Below are 20,293 nucleotides of genomic sequence, written 5' to 3'. Positions count from 1 at the left end.
CTTGTTAGTGATTCTAACTTGGCTGTAGATGTGAATAGTTATCTGTGTCTTTGTGTTAGCCCGATAACAAGCATTTTAAAAAATGGCTATTACTTCTTGCACATTGTCCTGAGGTAGCAAAGCAGTTCAAACCACAATGCTATCTCCACCATGCTTCACAGTGGTGATGAGGTTTTGAGGTTTTTTCCCGTGCAAACAAAGGGCTGTGCATTTTGTTCTAAATAAACAAAAACAAACTTTTGTCTCATCTTTAAACAGAATATTGCCACAGAAATTCTGTGGTTTGAGCCAATTTTCCAGTAGCAGTCTTTTAATGTCTTCATTTATGATGCACCTATAAAATTCATACTTCTGACTCCTCACAGTGATCCCAATAGTAGAACTAACAAAACAGATGGGAGGCTGAGCTGGGGATAGTAGAATTAAAGAAGCTAAGATTTTGGGGGGGAGACTGACATGGTTTGGTCATGTGCAGAGGAAGGATAGTGGATATACTGGAGAAAGGATGTTAAATATAGAGCTGCCAGGCAAGAGGAAAAGAGGAAGACCACAGAGGTTCATGGATGCAGGGAAGGAGGACATGGAGAGGGGTGGTGTGACCATAAAAAGATGCTAGGGATGAGGTGAGATGGAGCCACATGATCCACTGTGGTGACGCCTAAAGGGAGCAGCCAAAAGAAGAAGAAGACAGTGATCCCAACACCATTAACACCATTAAAACAGCTCTGTTCTGTTTCACTGTAATAGTCTTCAATTTCATTTTACACTTGAGCTTCTCAAAAAAAGCTCATCTCATCTTTCTAACTGGAACACCTGAGTTCAAGTTGCCTTTGGAGAAATCATTAGCACAGAGGTTCACTCATTTTTCCAGAATCAGCTGATCACTCAGGCTGTGTTTGTCTAAAACTGAGCATTACATAAAGATCTGACCACCTTCAACTAATCGATGCAGAATCTGTGGTCCTAAAACTTTTGCGAAAGAACAAGAATCTTCTTGACCTCACTATGACCTCATCATCCAGATATTCCACACACACACAAAAAGAAGACAGCGAAATAAATCTGTTTAAAAACTCTCGTCTTCTCTGATTACCCTCAGAAATAATGCTGAGCTTCGCTTAAGATAACTTTACCCAGAGTAAAAATACACTGGCGCTGACTTAGCTGGGGACAAAAAGGCATCCATAAAGTGAAAGTGAAGGCCAGTGACGCAGGCGTTACACCATCCCGGCATCTTCCTTCTGCTTAGCCTCTTCTAGAACACCAAGTTAGCCAGAATAAACCAGGAAGTAATCGAGTTTTCATCAAAATAGAAGCAATGTTGTGATAACAAATACGGCGCATTGCATAACACTGGCTAAATCTGGAATATAATAATATAAATATGAATATTTAGTCACTTGAAAACTGTCCTCTATTTTTGTAATGGATTGCCACACACACACACACACACACACACACACACACACATACACACACACACCTTATTCCCTTGCTTTTTAATTCACCATGAAAAAGATCAGATATGGACTATAAGAAAAGAGGCAGTTCATCTGATTTCTTGTGTTGCACCTAGCACTCGTCAGCTGGAACACGGTGCCTTTACCCTTTCATACATGATCATACACGGTTTGCTTCAAGCTGGGCTTTTATTTTGAAATGTAACGTCGCCGGTGCAGAGCAGACCGGCTGAAGAAGGATTACCGGGGGCTGGCTCGTCCTCGGCTGCATTAAAGCCGAAGCTACCGCAGCTGCACACACACATACACACACACACATCAAAGGCTCTCCTTCTCCTCCTCGCTGCAGCTCTCGCAGACAGCGGATCAGCTGGATGGTATAACGCTCTCTCCTTTTTTTGTATTTTTGTTTCTTCCCCTTTTTTTACGCACACAGAGCGGGACATTAAACGGACATTTCTGCAAACCACGGTAAGAACAGGCTGAATTTATGTGTGTATCTGTGTGTGTGTGTGTGTGGAGTGTCGGGTTTGTCTGTGGGCAGGAGAACACACATAAAGGGAAATTCGTTTTATTATGAACAGTGCGGCACTTTAAGTGTGCCCAGGTTCGGCTTTATGGAGACCTGTATCTGGTTGACATGGTAATTAGCCTGAGGGGTAACATGTTCCACAGTGTTTATACCAGCTTGTGTGTCCTTATAGCGAAAATGTTACGTCAACATATTTACTTACATATATATGTGTGTGTTTGTGTGTGTTTGTTGATCTTCCACATTCTACATCATGTCCTGTGGGAATCCAGTGTGTCCATTACATCAAGCTATAGCAACCTTGAAATGCATTATGGCGTTTTTTTCTTTCTACCTCTGCTCTCTGCGCCTTTTTGATTTTCCTCATACAGCCTCTTGTTTTTGCCATGGTAATATGAATACTATGCAGCTTTCTCTTAAAATATCCCACACGATCACCTCTGTGCTTCTGCGTAACGCATCGTCCTATCACCGAACAACTGCAGTCACAGACGTGATGTCCGTCCACTTGTGGGAAACATGACTGGATTCCTCTGGTCTGTGTGAGGAAAGCTGTTTTATTCGATTGTCCATCTGGACTCATTTGTTGTCTCTCTGTTTTTCTTTGCTTTTAGTCGAAGATGAAGCACTGAGGAGAGAACTGCACAGGCTCCCCCCGGTTGTGTTCATCCTGAGGCTGCAGTGAACGGAGGAGGGGGGGATTGCGGTATAAGAAGGTTAATAATCGGCATCAATAAAGGTCGTCTCTTTTAGCCGGGAACCCACTCGAAAGGGTGAATCTCGCCCCTGTGCGGGGGGATCGGCGGAGCAACGTGAGTCTGTAAAAAAAATTATGGCCACCCTACTGCGGAAGATCGGTCTGATCCGTCTGCACGACCGAGACACCGAGGACCCAAAGCACCACCAGGGCTCGTTAAAGGGGAGCAAAGGAAACCAGAAAAACAACACCAGCAAACACTGTCAGACCGCCAACGAGACCAACATCCTGAGCACTCCGGAGATTAAAGCGAGGAAGCTGGACCAGCACGGCAAGGACAAGCCGTCCGGCAAGGATAAGCAGTGCAAGGATGCGAAGGAGAAGCAGCAGACGGGAGGAGGTGGTGGTAGCGGTGGAGGAGGAGGAGGCGTAGGAGGAGGCGGCAGTAAAGCTACCAGTGCCTCCTCGATACCACCGCTGCCGCCTCACCGGCAACACTGCACCCAGGTCCGGACGCGACGGCTGATGAAGGAGCTGCAGGAGATCAGGAGGTTAGGAGACAACTTCATCACGGTGGAGCTGGTGGAGGACAACCTGTACGACTGGAACGTCAAGCTGCACCAGGTGGACAAGGACTCGGCGCTGTGGCAGGACATGAAGGAGACCAGCACCGAGTTCATACTGCTCAACGTCACCTTTCCTGATAATTTCCCCTTCTCCCCGCCGTTCATGCGGGTCCTGACGCCCCGGTTGGAGAACGGCTACGTGCTGGACGGCGGGGCCATATGCATGGAGCTGTTGACCCCCCGCGGATGGTCCAGTGCCTATACGGTGGAGGCCGTCATGAGACAGTTTGCTGCCAGCCTCGTAAAAGGACAGGTGAGGGGAAACAGGGGCTGCTGGGTGAGGGTCCTTGCTTGGAATATCATCAACCATCTGTAGCAGATTTATTACTATTACTGATGCTGATGTGTCGTGCGTAATTGTGGCACTTTTACGCACAGGTGCAGCAGCTTTTAGAGTTAGAGTTTAAAAACTGTGTTCTGATCCATTCTTTGTTTTCTAACGTAAAACAGCGTCCGCTTAAGATTCTCGAGGCATGTTTGTCACAAAGATTGCTGAATTAGCACATTTCCCTTTAAATTGTGTCGCGGAACTACACCCCACCGAACTACAATATCCTTCTATTTAAAAATAGTGTTCATTCTCTACATCCGGCCTATTTATAGCATGTTCTGTCATTTCTGTCAATGCATGGCTGTGATGTCTCAGATCCTCACACCCCCTCCTCTCTGCTGTGAGCAAACCCCTGATTGTGAATATTATTCATCTTTATGTGACTTTACTGCGGCCATTTCACGCAGTGTCTCCTTTATGCATCAGCTCTCCGTCTGCAGTTGCGCCTTGCTCTCCCTTTTTCCTTTTCCTTTTTTTTTTATCACCTCCGTGATAGCACCCTTTGACAACAAAGACCCGCTCCCATGCGATGGAAAAGTCTCTTTGCATGCTCTAACGCGGTCTAATTCAACTCTGTAGTCCTGTTAGGCTTTTCTAATCTATCGTTCGCGATGGTGGGCAGGAAGACAAGTGGATGAACAAAACAGAGACGGCAGGTTGCCTGCCTAGTAGACCTGAGTGACTTAGAGTGTCTGGATTATGTAATCCTGTCAAATCTGTTTTTTCACATCCTCAGTGCACCGCAGCAGCAGCAGCTCTGCAATTCCAGCGGAAATGGCTGCTTCTCTAAACGCATCTGCCTGCTCTAATCGTTTAAAGTTTGAGTAGATATTCTGTTCTCCGCCCAGATAAGATTCGGTTTTTTCTTTAATGCGTTTCAGCTCTTTCATCGGTACACTCTGCCCCCCACCCCCGCTTCTCGCTGACTCGGGCTCTTTTGGAATCAGCAGTGGGACATTGCTGATGTATTAAACCTTATGTAAACTGTCACTGCATTGGCCTGCCCTAACCTTAGTGTCTTTTTTTGCCTTTGATGACATAACAAAACGTCATTCCTGAGTCATTTGTGGTCATTTAGAATCTGTCATGAAGAGAGGTCATGCAAAAAAAAAAAAAAAAAAGCCTGCAATGTGTGTGTGTGTGTGTGTGTGTGTGTGTGTGTGTGTGTGTGTGTGTACATCTTGATTTACTGCTTGATGAGAGGAGGTTGCAGCTCTGCAGTGTCTCCTAATTATGGTGCAGTGTCTTCCTTCTCCGGCTTGCTAATGGAAACAATATTGATTAATTATTCCTGTGAGTGTGTGTGTGTGTGTGTGTGTGTGTGGCTCTTCTCCTCTTTTGTACATCTCCACAGGCACTCGCATGTACCGCGTCCCAGTTTTCCGAGAGGTGTAATAGTCTCTTACTCATGACAGACAGAACACACGCACACGCACGCGTGTCTATAAATAACTAAATACACGGGATATATTTATTTGTCCTTGGCCACCGGTTCCCTGTGACAACAGTGATGAGGCCAGTTTAGAAGCTTCCTCCCTATTTTTAGTGTGAGAGGATACACGAGTGACACGGTGCTGAGCTGAGAGTCAACAGAGATACATGCGTCTCCACCTGCAGACATGAGGAAGCACAGACACACACACGCACACACCATCACACCAGCTGGGATGGGGGGAAATCGAGCTTAATGTAGGTGTTTTTGTAATGATATCCAATTTTGTAAATGATCTGTACAGATCTATTACTGTCTGTGTAGTAGAGTTCAGACAGTATGCCGATGGAACTGTAATCCGTTTTCTTGCAAGTTTTCACAGCAGACGTGCTTTTACTCTTAATTTGCAAGCAAATCTGCAGTTCCACCAAATTTTCTCTCTTTCTCTGGGTCACTGTGCAAAATGTAAAGAAAAAACAAATGTAGCACACACACAAAATAGAAATGTGACTTTGTTTTTTTTTTTAAATGTTGTCTCTTTTTAGAGCAAGCAGCGAGTTTTGAAAAAGTTGTGACAAGAGTGTGTGTTTACCATTGGGTTGTATCATTTCTTCTTTTAAAGCCGTGTAAGTGTTTGGGAACTGGGGAGAACAACTGCTGTGGTTTTGACAGTGAACCGTTGTTTTCCCATTCTTGGTTAAAGTGAAAATTTCAGCTCCTCTGCAGTTCAGGGCCTCCTCATTTTTTGTTGTATAATAAGCCTTGTCCTTTCAGCTGCTCCTTTATTTCCCAAGTGGTTGCTACAGCGGATGGATTTGCATGTTTGATTTAGCACAGTTTTTATGGCAAATGCATTTCCCGATGAAGCCCTGCCATTTATCAAGGCTTGGGACTGGGACGAGTAGTACACTAACCTGTGACCTCTTGGGTGTTTCCACCCATTATTTAAAAGGGCGCCTTTTACATGGAAGGCAAATGTGTTAACCAACTACACCTACAGGTGTGGACTGGAGGCACGTTTAACCTTTCCTGAAAAATGATGTAATCTGGATAACAACACATATGCTCCAACACCTGATTTTGTTCCATTGTCTATCAAGTTATATGTTTACTGTACTGGCAGCGTGTTTGTTTGATTGGCCATTGCCAATCAGATGAAAGCCTCGCTATTGCAAGGCAAATCAAAATCTCATTTGACTTTTCCGCATTCATAATTCCACCAATTTTGACAAGATTCCCAACACACACTGACTGAAATGCAGCCCTCAAACCACAACAGAGCCTCCACAATGGTTTACACATGGCTGTAGACTCATTGTTGTACGTCTCTCCTGACCTCTGTACATGTTGATGATGATTTGAACCAACATAGGATCTGCTCTCACTGATTTTCAGAACAGTTTTTGTGTATCATTTTAAAAACCTCAAGACAGCCTAAACCTTCCACTTGGACCATTTCTGATCAGGCTTCAGTAAAGAGCAGATGGATGAATTGAATCCTCATGTCCTGTGTCAGGTCTTTGCTGGATTTTTTTTTCCAGTTTCTAAGGACATGACTTTCAGATACAGGACATCTGCTGTTGATAGATTTTTAGGCCCGTCACTTATTCTTTTGTCCTCTACTTACGCAGTTTTCACAAGTTTTTTTAAGGACAATACAAACTTTGCCAAGTTTTCAGCTAATAGCTCTTTGGGAATCACCTTGTTGGTACAAAAATAGCGTTTTATGCCTCTCAGTCTGTGTTATCATTGGTATTTTTTTAATAGCATTAACTAAAACAAAAATGGTACAAATTGCTGTGTTTATGCTAGCAGCAAAGTGCCTAAGGACACTATTTAAAACTGGTTCTAGACACAACAACGGTGCATTTACATCGGTCAGTGTTAGATGTCTTAACAAACAAAAAACAAACATTCCTCTAAAAATGGTCGGATATAAAAAGTGGGCTGAAAATAAGTGAAAAAGCAGCAAATGTTCAAAGAAAAGCTTTAAACGAATTTCAGAAATCCTAGAGAACTATTGCTCAACAGCTCATAATAAACTCTGGCTCATTGGAAACAAAATAAAGAGGAACAAGGGGTGTCACAGTACTGGTCATACATACTGGATACATTTTTAAAAATTTAAAGAATTTCTTTGTTATTTTTCACCCTGTTTTTTCAGTTGAATGAAGGATTTACCTTTACACAGTTTCCATGCTCTTGAAAGGAGGATTGTGTATTTTGCTGTCAAATTTAGCTTTAACCTGCATTATTTTAACTCGTAAATCAATCAAGGATGGATAATTAATTAACTGGATTGAAGCATAATTGATAAATGACAAGAGTCATCACTTGCGGATCTTGATTAAAGGACTATTCCAACAGTTTCACTGTTAATGTCATTTTACCAGAGATGTGGGAATCACAGGATTTTACAAAAAAATATATAATTTATGAAAAAGGACTCTCCAAGCAAGAGATATTTTACTCCGCTGTCCGTCTTAGGCTTAGACAACCCTCAGATAGCACAGATGACATCATCACGTTGTTTGTTTAGCCTTTTGAAAGCACCCTCTGGAGTTGGAAAATGCTGTTTTCACAGAATCCGTCATCATCCCACGGATGAGAAAGTGGAACTTTGTGTGTAAAATCAGTGGAATTCCCCTTTAAAACATCCCGTCTTCTGTGATTTGCACTCTTACACTGCTGCCAGCATTACGTAGTGTGTGATCGTGTGCAGATTGAGGAACCCAGACTGGTGAAACTAGCAATCATTTACCCTTTACTGACCTCACCATCAGTCCCACTGGGCTCCCTTTGAGGATGATGTTGATGGCACTGATCCCCGTTTGTTTATCCCAACCCTTTTTAGCACATGTCTGTGTTATGCAATCGCCCCCCCCCAGGCCTCAAAGCTGCTTCCCAACATCACTGGGGCCTTCCCTGGTCTGCCCATTGACTGATCTCTATTACGCGGCAGCCACTCTACACAAGTGTGTCTCTCTCAATGAGCGAGTGCTTAGCTGAAATAGATAAACACTGACATGGCGCTGCATAGGCCCAGGGCACTCACCCAGACAGGCACACACCCATTTGATTGCCCACTGGTTCTCTCGCGAGCAGATCTTTCTTTACTTCCTCTCTCCGTCCATCGTTGCCTGTGTCACACTGTGACTTTCTCCCAGATGACTGCAAGCACAATAGAGGTAATTGACACTCAATTTCCCTGTTTCATACTTGAGTCAAAAACCTTTAATACAGGCTTGTGCACCAGTGTACATTTCACAGTCTCCCATTCACAGACTTCCTCTTTGCGCTTTGAGTATTTCGGGCTGGCGGCTGCAGACTTTCTTTATTTCGTCTTGCACAGACACACAACAGCATCTCATTTGCTCACAAATTCTTCCACATAACAACCAAACCAATCAGTTCACTTTGGGATAGCTTCTCCTCTAACATTGATCTCCATGGTAATCTCACCTCTTTAACAATAGCCGGTTTCCTTTAACATATCCATCCAAGGAAGGAACCTGCCATTTTGATGTGGTGACAGCAACCATATGGCAGGACGCATGGATAATGAGTCTGCATGTGATTTCAAAAGAGCGCAACACATCCCATCTCCCTGACAGAAGCCAGCCGGAACATTATTTGTGCTTGTCAGCCTGAGTAATCTGTATTCAGGCCTCTGGCAGCAGAGGGAAGCTGAGCAGGTTTCAGGGAGAGCTGATCAGGTGAAACCTCGTCGGTTTGTTTTACATTTTAAAGGATGTGTTGATCCATTGTCTGAGAAAAGAAGAGAATGTCCTTTAAAGTGGGGTTTTTTGTAAAAGAGAAACAGAAAACATATCCCAAGGCAACATTGCGTATAATATCTCATCTGAGTGAGTCACCCGGTGAGTCATGCATTCAGTTCTTCAAAACAAGTGGAACGAAAAAAAATTCACCGTGATGGTAAAGTTTTTTCTACCAAAGCGCTAATCAGCTTTAAAAATCGCGATCGTCTTCAATCTTCAGATGAGATCAGCCGCATTCTCCTTGGTTTCAGCTGTCTGACTTCATTTCAAGTGTTTCAATATGAGATTAAATGACTTGTCATAATGGACATTTCTAATTGGGATCGATGTCAAGACTGATGAAAGGAATCGGACGACGTTTTTTAAACGTGTCTGCTGGAGAGACAGAGTGACAAACGTAGAGGCAGAGTGAGTCGCTAAGCCTCGCAGTGAAATGAGGCCAATGTTGCTACAGGAATGGAAACTCTAACCCTAATCTCCAGATCATTCCGCGTTACCACCTCACCTCCCTTTATCCCCGGCATCACTTTTGACCCAGAATAGCCGAGAAAGTATGCATGGCGCACGGTTACGGTTCATCAGATGTCACAGGAGCTGAGAATTAATGTTGGATTTGCAATTTAGAAGTGTAGTCCTAAATTCAGCCTCTTGTTTAAGGACATGACCGTTTTCACAGGTTCCAAAGGTCCATTAGGTCCCCTTTAAATTTAAATGCTGGTGATGAGGCAGAAAAAGTAGCACGACCTGATATCTTTTGGCTCCTTGAGTAAGACAGTGCTACATGGGAACACCACGTCGAATGCAAACTCCAAAAATGAATGCTTTTCTTTCTTGATGTTTTTTGCTAACACACAAGTTAAACAAGGACCACAAGTACTAATCATGTAACTCATATTAACTGAAGCAACTCATAGAGGGTTTGTGTGTGTTTGTGTAGGTAAATTACTAAAAAGTGTTGGCATAGTATGGCCCAACTGCTAACATATTCCCTAACAAAAATGACTGTTAATTGCAAGTACTAACTTCTAACTTCTGGTAATTTATTGCTCAGACTGTCCTGTAGTTATTATATTCACATATATAATAGTGAGATAATAGTAAGAGTGCTCACCAGGCTGATTCTCGCCTCCGGGCTTTATGTTTGACACCCCTGCTATTAATGTTTTGTACCAATTAAAAAGAAGATAATTGGTGAGGTCTTAAAGAAGCACGTTAGCACTTTTCAGTGTTTGTGCTAAGCTAAACTAGCTAGCCACAAGCTGTTGCTTCACAAACTGTATGAAGAGAAGTATTAATCTTCTTCTTTTACTCTTGGAAAGAACTCAAACAAGCCCAATTCCCCAAACTATTCAATTAAGCAGCAGACTGAAAAAGGAATACTGAAAAAAAAAGATCATGGCCACTTTGTTCAGGCTCTCGGATGTCATGTTCCTACAACAATGACAACCGTCCTTAACTGCAGAAAACTGACTCCACAGAAGCGTAGTATACCTGACGGATTAATGTTCTGGCTATGGGTGTATAATTTTTCTGCACTGCACTGCAGCATGCAGAGGCGCTCACCAAGTGAGGGAATTGTGTTAGTATTGGTTTCAGTGGAAAGCCTCGGTGCCTCCCTGCCAAGAACAATGCTATGGGTAAAGGGAAGTGGTGCAGTGTGTCATAGTGTGTACAGTACCCAGTATTTTCCTGTGAATCGCCACAAAATTTAACCTACAGTTTGACCAGTGTACATAGAGCCACTGTGCAGTCAAATTTGTGGTTCTCCCGTGTTTCTCAAGTGATTTTAATACATGAAAAAAAAGCTAGTGACACTGGTATGAGTCACACCTTTGTCCAGGCTGTGGTGTCATGGCGTTGAACGTCTCCCTATATTTTTTTTTCAGCATTAAGTGAGTTGTTTCTTTTTCCATTCATCCTCCTACACAGCTTTCTTCAGGGAAGACTTACTGCCAATAACAGAAAAGGCAGCTTTATCATTTCAGTTGACGCCTACTCTTCTTTCCTCCATACCCCCCCCCTTCCACACACACACACACACAAACATTTATTATTAGTCGTGTGAAGGAGGAAGGGCCTCAGCAGCATGGTGCCTGGTGAAATCCTTAAGTCAGATATCACAGTGCTTTTCACTATGCACAAGGCAGTTAAATGGCTCTTTGTGTATATTTTCTGTCGTATATACACACATTTTCATCATTTAGTGCCATAGGTGCTTCTGCTCTTCACTTATCTCTGCATTTCCCCGAGTACTAGAGGGTGTATTTTTACTTCTGATTGAACCTGACGTCTTAAAAGCTTTTTTGCCCGCCTTTAAACATTGATCTGTTGTTGGTCAACCTGCTTTCAGACTCTCTGTCTTGTCAACATCCCTCCTGCGGCTATGCATTCACCATCAACTTCATCCATGTGCATGTGTGGGCTGCGTTTCTGTCTTTCTGTCTGTGGTTTGGAAAGATTTCAAAAAACTGTTTTCATAAAGCGTTTGACAAGACTGCTGACAATTACGAACCTTTTGATCTGACGTTGTATATCCAGATCACAAAGTATTGATATGTGCTTCCTTTTGAAGTTTTGCAAAATGACATTCTGCTTTTTAAAAATCAAAATGAATGTGCACAGGCAAAAATTATACCATAAATCAAGGATTTCTTTCATCTGCAATGAATTGGACTTTTAATTTTCCACCATCTTGCGCTAATATCATAAAAGCTGGAGGGAAATAAACTGAAAGGTTTACGTCAGTTCTCGCATAGATTTTTGTTGATATTCCTAAAAATCCTTTTTTTCCTATGTGTATTATTTATTAGATGTTGAGTTTAGTTTGCTGACATTAAACTGTTACATTCTGCTAATCGCTGCTTTTTTAAATTTTCTGTCATCGTAAACTGAAAATCGTTTTTTTCTTTTAACTTTGTCAAAAAAATATGTACATGTCTATGTTACAACAATCTTCTGAATTTTATCGTCAGTGTCATCAAGGCTGGTTTTGTGGCACTACACTTGGCTTGCGCATGCTTATTAAAAATGTAATCTAGAACTTTTGTCATAAAAAAAGAACATGAAAATATTTTATTTAAAAAAAATAACAGCTATCAAAATACATTAAAGAAGAAAGCCTCTGTCTCCGTAAGTTTTATACTGCTGAATAAAAATAGATTTGCCACCTAATGGCAAAGATCCTAGATTTAGATCATGGCTGACGTCTAATCAATAGCTTTATAGCTCTGGATCTATCCAATTTAGTGAAAAGCCATTCATAATTTGGATGTTTCCTCTAGACAGAGAGCCAGTCAAACAAATGTACTGCATGAAAGTAGCGTCTTTGGCAGAGGCTGCACTTTAGCCATCAGAAAGTGAATACGTGAGTGCAACCTTTGCCAGCAGCTTGTAAATCGATATCACTATTTAAAAAAATCAACACACTGATGAATATATAATTTCTTTACATTTGAAGACACACCTTTTTAATAGTCTACATTGATGACAAAATAATATCAGAATCACATCTTGGCAGGAACCAATAAATATTTACTTTTTGGCAGTGAGTGTGAGATGGGACACAAAATAACACGAACACGTTAAATACAGTGTAAGGCTGCAGCTGGCCAGCTTAGTTTAATATAAAATATCAAACAAAAAAGTAGCAAGCCTGTTTCTGTTCAAAATTATGGCTAAAATATGGCTCATATATCTTGTATATTAATGTTCACATCTTGTGGCAGTAAATACTGCTGCTGGCATCACAGAGATACACAGTAGTTTTCTTTTAAAGAGCGGCAAAGGCACCGTTATACGGAAGAGGATTAGGGCCACGGGAAAAAAAAGTGGGCATGTCTTTTTTTCTTCTTTTCCAGAATTCTGAGAAAAAAGTCAGAATTCAGAATTTTGACCTTTTTTCTCAGAATTATGACTTTAATCTCAGAATTCTGAGAAAAAAGTCAGAATTCAGAATTTTGACCTTTTTTTTCTGAGATTAAACTCAGAATTCTGAGGAAAAAAAGTCAGAATTCTGAATTCTGACTTTTTTCTCAGAATTCTGGAAAAGAAGAAAAAAAGACATGCCCACTTCATGCCCAAGTCAGAATTCTGAATTCTGACTTTTTTCTTAGAATTCTTTTTTCTCAGAATTCTGACTTTTTTCTCAGAATTCTGGAGAAGAAAAAAAAAGATTTGCCCACTTCTTTCTTTCTTTTTTTCCAGTGGCCCTAATCCTCTTCTGTGGAGTTACATTAATTGGAGGCATGGTGAAGTCACAACTTTGCCTTCATTTATTGATTAAATTAGGTTTCACGTGTTAGTAACATGTACGCATAAAAAACTGCTTAATTAGATTTAGGAAAATGTTGTGGTTTGGGTTCAAAATATGTAGTTTTTTAATATCTGTTTTGTCCAATAAGTTCTATGAGGGGGTTATTTTTATATAAAATGCGATCGTCATGCATACCAACACTGTCAGTAAAACATACCAAATGTTTCCATAAATCGTTGAAAATCACATCTGTTGCTGTCTACATGGACTTTACATTCGCACTGAGCAACCATCTGTTCTATAGGAATATAGACAGAATACAATGAGGTAACAGCTACTCAAGTCCCCTCGGTTGGGCTTATTGAAAAAGACTCATTCAGACTGATGGCAACATGTTGGCTATCTGTCTACATTTGAAAATCAGACAGCAATTATTTGCAACCCTTTGACAGTCTCTCAGAGAGTAATTGCAGTCACTCCAAGTCAACTGATTGCAGAATGGTTGTTTCCAATCAGATGACCTCTGCAATCGCCTGAGATCAAAAGTGGTAATAACTGTGCAACACCCTCAAGCTCTAGGCAACCATTTACTTGAAGCTGCAACTGATACCAGAATGTGAAAATATTCAATAAAATCACCAGTAGCCACCGGTTTGCTATTTTTGGTTTTTGTTTGGGTTGTTTTTTTCAAATATGTTGCTTTCCTGTTCTACATGTGTGACAGAGCAACTAGCTCTAAACTAGGAGGTAATGTTTCAAGTTAAGTGTGTCCAGTTTGGATGCTTTTTCGGTTGATTTTATTTAAGTTTGGTGCATGACATGAGCCCTTCTTAGTAGTGTTCCCAACGTATTTTCATTTATTTATTAAAATGTCGATATTTGGTGTCTCAGTATACAAAATAGCCACACAAAATACTGTGTTATTATGCTATATCGAGTTTTTTCCCACCAGCTGTAATACGGAGACAATTTAAAGTTTTGCTACACGTCTATCATGGTGTCGCTCATTGAATTAAATTACACAACACTAATGCCTGTGTCCATCATGCCTAAAATGACAAACGTCATGTGTTCAGACTCCTCATTAGTGGGCTGTTTAATTGCTTCTGTACTTTACTAATCTTTTACACATGGAGCTAACCTTGTCCCCCCGACCCTTTCCTTTCCCTTTGTTTCTTTATCTGTCACAGGGCCGTATATGTAGGAAAGCCGGAAAATCTAAGAAAGCTTTCAGCCGCAAGGAAGCCGAGGCTACCTTCAAATCCCTGGTGAAGACCCACGAGAAGTACGGCTGGGTGTCTCCGCCCGTCTCTGACGGCTGAATGCTCCGGCACCGTCCCTCCGACCCCCGCGCTAGCCGGACAAACCCAGCTAGCCCCGACACGCAAAACGACACACCACGCTAACTCAACAATCTCTCATTTTCACCTTTTGCTGTTTCACTCAAGATTTTATTTTATTTTTCTGGTTTTATGTGTTATTTAATTATTTTTGTTATTTTGGATTTTGGTCACCATCTCCAGAAGAGCTGACATCCAGTCATCACTGTCACTCCACCTAGAAAACAACTTTTGCTTCACCTCCCTCTCACCCAGGGATTCTTTCCCCGGTTTAGGAAAGACCTGAGAGGGCAGTGTTTGCTTGCGAGTGTATGGGTGGGAGGGTGGGTGTGTGTATGTCACTGCATTGGACATCCGCTGGGAGTGTGTGCACGTGCATCGGAGTGTGCTCTACTGTGGGTGGATTTTTTTTTTTTTCAAAATGCACACGCATGCATGTGCAGTGGGACAAATCGGACAGTGTGGACTTTTCCACCCATGTGAAAGACTACTGAATGAAGGAGACTCGTCTCCCTCTCCTGTCCTTGCAATCCCGCCCCCATTCTCCCCTCCCTTTTCCATCCCTCATTCCTTTCTTCTCTTGAACTGGCATTACGTCCCACCATCTCTCTCTCTGTAGCTGTCGGGTCATTTACATATAAATGAAGCTGTTAATGTTTAATAGAAGGGCAGCGCACTGACGTTTAAACTCACTCATTCGCACCTTCATTTCCCCTTTCTTTTGACTGTGCCGTTGCTCACAGTTCAACGCAACATGAAGATTGTAATTTACATGGAGCTGTGCTCTCTCTTTCTCTCTCGCTCTCTCTATCTGTTTCTTTCTTTAGCTCACTTTGTTTCCTTCTCTCCATCTCTTGTGGCTAAATTTAGAGCTCACTGTTGCATAGATGGATATTGATTTTTAATGGAGAAAAAGAGTCACATGCTGCTTTATGCAGTAACTACTGTATGTATGATAACTAGAATGACACTCAGTCACCTCTCTCTCTCTCATGTTCTTGTTAGTGTGTGTGTGTGTGTGTGTGTAGGAGAGGAATGAAGACTATAATTCTCGCGATTTAGATACCAGATGGTACAGCTGAAGGCTAGGCCTCAGTACGTGTGTGTATGTGTGCGCGTGTGAGTAAGGGAGACAACACTTTTAACAGAGAAAAATATGATTTACTGTGAATGACACTAAGACTTGAAGGGAGTGCTGGCTTTTTGCTAGATTACCTGCCTTCTTGTCCCGCCGTCGATGTCAGCTCCCGATTGTTATTAGCGTAAAACACGCGTGTAGCTGTGACCAAATATCTGCGCGCACACAGCCTCGTCTGTCAGTGGATGCACGCGATGGAGAAAAGGTCGGCAGAAAATACGCTTTGCCTCGCCCAGACATTTTGCACAGCTCACACACTTGGAGCGTACACCTGCGGCCTTCGGCGGTAACACCTAGAAATGAAGACAGACAGGATGGCGTGCTGGGGTGGTGCTTTAAATTGAGTGCGCTTCAGAGCCCGCCGGATTGATGTCTGCTGAAAGCAAGAGACCGAAGGCAGGAGAACAGAGGGATGGGAGGCAATCGCGAGAGCTTTGATCACCGCCGCCTGCTTCTTGGAAATGTCAGGTGGATTGAAAATGGCCGAAGACGGCCGTGATTACTTAAGAGGCATAGAGCTCCAACCTTTTTAAAAGGACTTAGTATATATCTACTGTTAACTGTACGGCTGCAACAGCGTCGGTCTCAATCAGCCGAGTGGGCCCGCTAGCCGCAGACTAGCTATCTCTCCATTCTGTCCAGTGGGCTCTGTTTGTTTTGCTTGCCGCCAGTTAAATGTCAGGGGGAGGGCTGCTAATTGGTCTGACATTTCAGCAGAGCGTCATTAGAGGAGAGCCGCGAGAGCACATGGATGGACGATGTCAGAGCTCCCGCTCAGCTCTGACATTTTGTCACTTTCTTCTCCTGCCTTAATTTTTGGAGGGATGGAGGTTTGGCAAGGTGAGGGCAGGCAGGTGAGGGGTACTGGAGCCAGCTCCCAGCTCAGCGGTCCTCGACCGTGGGATTTTCAAAAATCGCAGAGCCAGCGTGCCGCATTCGGATCAGGTCATATCTCGTCCCGACGCTCCCTTCGAGTCGCGGTCGACAGCAAGTCTGGGTTTGAGTGCACGTGTGAGCACATGTGTGTGTCACACTCCCATCATGAAAAAAATAATAATTATAAAGAAACAGAAACATCACCATCACCATCTGGTATGTGATCATGTACGAAAGCGCGTTAGTCCTCTTTTGAATTTGGCTAGTCATTTCAGGGTCGGTCGTATAGTGATCTCTCGGCTTTGTCAGCAGAGAAAACTGTAAACTGAATTATTATGACAAAATATCTCAAACAGCTGAGTGTTTGCTGGTTTCAAGAGAATACTTTTGTGATATAGTTTAGATCGGTAGTTTGCAGACACTAACTGGGTGAACTGATTATGTTGTAATATATCTGCATGTGATGTGATTGGTAGCTAGCTACTGTATCTCTTTTTTTTTCAAGAAAAGTGAGAAAAATATGGGGAAAAAAACAAAAAAAATACAAATGCTTCTCTTTTCTTGGTATATATTTTTTTCTCTCTCTTTTTGGTTCTGTACTGTATGTATTTTTCTTTTCTTTCTAAGCGTCCTAAAAATGTCACATTGTGTTATATGAATGTTTGTGTTTTAATTTATTTGTGGTTTGCCAAAATGAAGATTTGAAGCATGTTGCAGGTACTGTCACAAGAAAACGAGAAGAAAAAAAAACCTACTAAGAATGATAGCCTATGTATTTGTGTGATCAGAGTTTTGGGGAGGGGGTGGGGTGGAGGGCGGTTCAGGCAGAAAAGAAGGACAGAAGGCAGTGAAGCCTCGAGATTATAAAGGGAGTATTTTTGGGAGTGCATCAAAGTGGAGTCAAGAAAGTGACATGGTGCTCCCTTGAATACTTTCTGGTGCCCTCCATGATGTCACTACTGTCCCTTTCCCCATTGGTCCTGCTCTCTAAACAATGATTTGGTTTGTGGGTAATGCAGTCAACACAAACATCTGAAGTCTCACGAGTCAGAGATCGGGGCTCAGTGTGACCTCTCTATGCTTCAAATCAAACTTCTTGAGGGAATCTGACCTGTGATGAGTTACCCTGGGTCACTTCGTCCCACTTCTGACTTGAGTGTTTAGTCCAGACCGAGGTCTTACAAGTTCAAAAAGGTGAAAGGTCATTGCAAGACCAAACAGGAATGTGCAATAAAAGTTACAGCTTATTCAACCTCTGCTGATTTGTTGGTTTGTTTTTTGAGCTAATGTCACATCTGGGAGCTTTCTTAATGTCCCTGCTACACTCTCAAACATCATAATGCCCCACTTCCATCTGCTGTGTCCTCAGCCTGGCCCCTGCATTGGCCTACTTTCATTTACTGCAGCTGATAAAACGTTTCTAACATTCATGGTAAGGACAGACTGTAATCACCCGTCCTTGTCTCCTCAGCCAGTTCCTAGACCCAGTGTTCCCTCTGTATGGCCAAGTGTGGTTACCCGAATATGGTGGGTAGTGGACATCTGTAGATGGATGTGTTAAAGACAGTGTGTGCAAAGGTTGCAGTGGGAGATTAAGGTTGAACTCTAACTCAGATTAATAATGTTTAAGGTGAGAAGGTTAAATGATACACACTGTAGAAAAAAATAACGTAAAAAATCTATTTATTTATTTACTTTTTACACTGGATCTCATTCCTGATCATTTTTATTTTATTTTTATTAGTCCTTTATTTATCCAGGTAAAAAATCTCATTGAGATTAAAAGTCTCATTTTCAAGAGAGACCTGGCATCATTAACTGTGATAACGATCAGAAATTGCACTTATGGGCTTATGACAGGAAGACTATAAAGCAGAAGTGTTAGCCAACTTCAAATTAACCGTAAAATCAGACCTAATTCGCTTATCATTACGATTTTGCTGCCTGGGTTTGACCTCTTGTACTCTACCTATCGTAGCTGTGCAGCCGCATGTTTTCTTAGCAGTAATAAAATAATAGCATTCCTATTTTTGGTGTGTTCACATTTACTTTCACTTACAAAGAACGTAGAAAGCACAGCTAAGCACAGCAAAGATGTTAATTAAAAAGAATGACTTAAAACTCCATGAACAACAGCTGATCTATCACAATAATCTATAACTAATACAGCACAACTGGTTCAAACAAACAGGAAATTTCACTAATTTTAGCTGATTTCAACTCTTTTTCAAAAATATTTATTCCGCAAATTTTATAGATATATATTCATGGTGTATTTCAATTCAGATACTTCTTTCAGCAGATTTTTTATGTACTACACCATGTATGGTGTAATTTGACAATGAAGAGCTTCAAACAAAACATAGCAAATTTTGCAATTACCAGAACTTTGACTGTTATGCTAACTAGTTAATTTTTGTGAAAATTTGCAACTTGCCATGCCTTTAACTGCACATAATGCTAAATGTGTCCATAATGAAGATAATAATTTAACACATAAACACCCAACCCAGCGTAATGTGTGGTTTTACCTTCAATAACAGAAAAAAGGCTTGCTACCGTTAGCTTGCTAGCTAGCTTCGGTACCACATGCAGCAGGAAGATGTTTCTTTCTCCTGCATCTGAAAATTGGTTGGCGGTCTCTCTATTTCCACTACATAGACATGATAGTAACAGCTGAGGTTACCATTAAAAGTATAATGCCTTTCCTTTTTTTTACTGCGTATTGTAGTAGTCATACAGAGAGTAGCTATGGTCGTTAGCGTGAATACATTTAGAAATATTAGCTTAACTATGGAAGTGTGTGAGTTCACACAGCTAACTAAACAAGGTGACTTTCTTTTGACGTACCTGCACTGAGTTATTTCTCATGACAGACAGACCAGAGAAAGCACAGGTGTAAAATGTATGATTGTTGAATTCAAATTAGCTTTTTTAGTTTGAGGATTCTGGATGCTTATGATAGATAAAAGTGGAATTAGTCATACCAGCCAATTATTTATTCCATATTTAGCAGTGAGTCAAACAAAACTTTGTCATGTAATTAAGTTACATGTGAGTTATATATGTCAAGTGACATGTAAAACAAATGCAGAGAACTAAACATAGCATTTGCAGAGGGATGATGAAATTAATGAAACATATGAAAATCAAAACAATTGTGATTTATGAAATGAAAAGACTGATATTTAATTTTTATGAAGCTATCTTTTTTCATGCGTATCTATATGTTTTTGTATACAAGAAAAAGAACAGAGAGGTGTCTGAGGAAATAAGGAGTAAGGTCAAGCTGAAGTATAAAAGGCCATTTCACGGATCTTAGTGAACCTGGATATATCCATAAAATTAAAACTGACCCCAGAGCGAGCAGGGTGAGAATTTGATTGGTGGGAAAAGAAAAAAACAAAAGATACAAAATAGCTTCGAAGATCATGTTACAGCTGCTTTCCCAATAAAAGTGGACAGCATAAAGGAAAAATGCACATTGACAAACAATGATGCTTCCAGAAGCCACAACGCATTGCTGTGCATTGAACACGGTGCCCTGAATAACTGCAGAGCACACTGAAATTATCAAGGTGATCTGGAGTGAAATACCCTAGATCTGTCTCAGCTGCAGGTCAAGTCTCCGTCAACAGAATAATGACCTACAGTATGAATTTATAAAAACCCAACATTAGATCTCGAGTCCTGATTTTAATCGGACCAAACATGTATGGAAAAAAATGAAACGTTACAGAGAAAAACTGTTTGTTCAGAATAGTGGATCCCACTTATTTTTGTCACCTTATTTTTTCCTGTTGTAAGTTGAAGCTTGGAGGTTAGCTCCA

The 20,293-nt window shown here is 41.5% G+C and overlaps 1 protein-coding gene across 1 annotated transcript; it reads left to right on the top strand.

The window, feature by feature from the left end:
- The first annotated feature begins 1,707 nt into the window (after positions 1 to 1,707).
- On the top strand, positions 1,708 to 17,720 carry ube2ql1 (ubiquitin conjugating enzyme E2 QL1). Its single transcript, XM_003443775.5, has 3 exons — positions 1,708 to 1,931; positions 2,607 to 3,568; positions 14,300 to 17,720. Exons 2-3 carry the CDS (start codon positions 2,825 to 2,827, stop codon positions 14,429 to 14,431), a joined length of 876 nt encoding a protein of 291 aa, XP_003443823.2. The 5' UTR covers positions 1,708 to 1,931; positions 2,607 to 2,824; the 3' UTR covers positions 14,432 to 17,720.
- The last annotated feature ends 2,573 nt before the right edge of the window (positions 17,721 to 20,293 follow it).

Source organism: Oreochromis niloticus, linkage group LG22, assembly GCF_001858045.2.
Source record: "Oreochromis niloticus isolate F11D_XX linkage group LG22, O_niloticus_UMD_NMBU, whole genome shotgun sequence".
Classification (NCBI taxonomy): Eukaryota; Metazoa; Chordata; class Actinopteri; order Cichliformes; family Cichlidae; genus Oreochromis; species Oreochromis niloticus.
Note: the sequence above shows the minus strand (reverse complement) of the source record. Positions and strands in the feature narration are given on the sequence as shown.

Coding starts and splice junctions, on each gene's coding strand:
- ube2ql1 (XM_003443775.5), top strand. CDS start 2,825: ATGGCCACCCTACTGCGGAAGATCGGTCTGATCCGTCTGCACGACCGA. Junction 3,569..14,299: donor CCAGCCTCGTAAAAGGACAG/GTGAGGGGAAAC, acceptor TATCTGTCACAG/GGCCGTATATGTAGGAAAGC.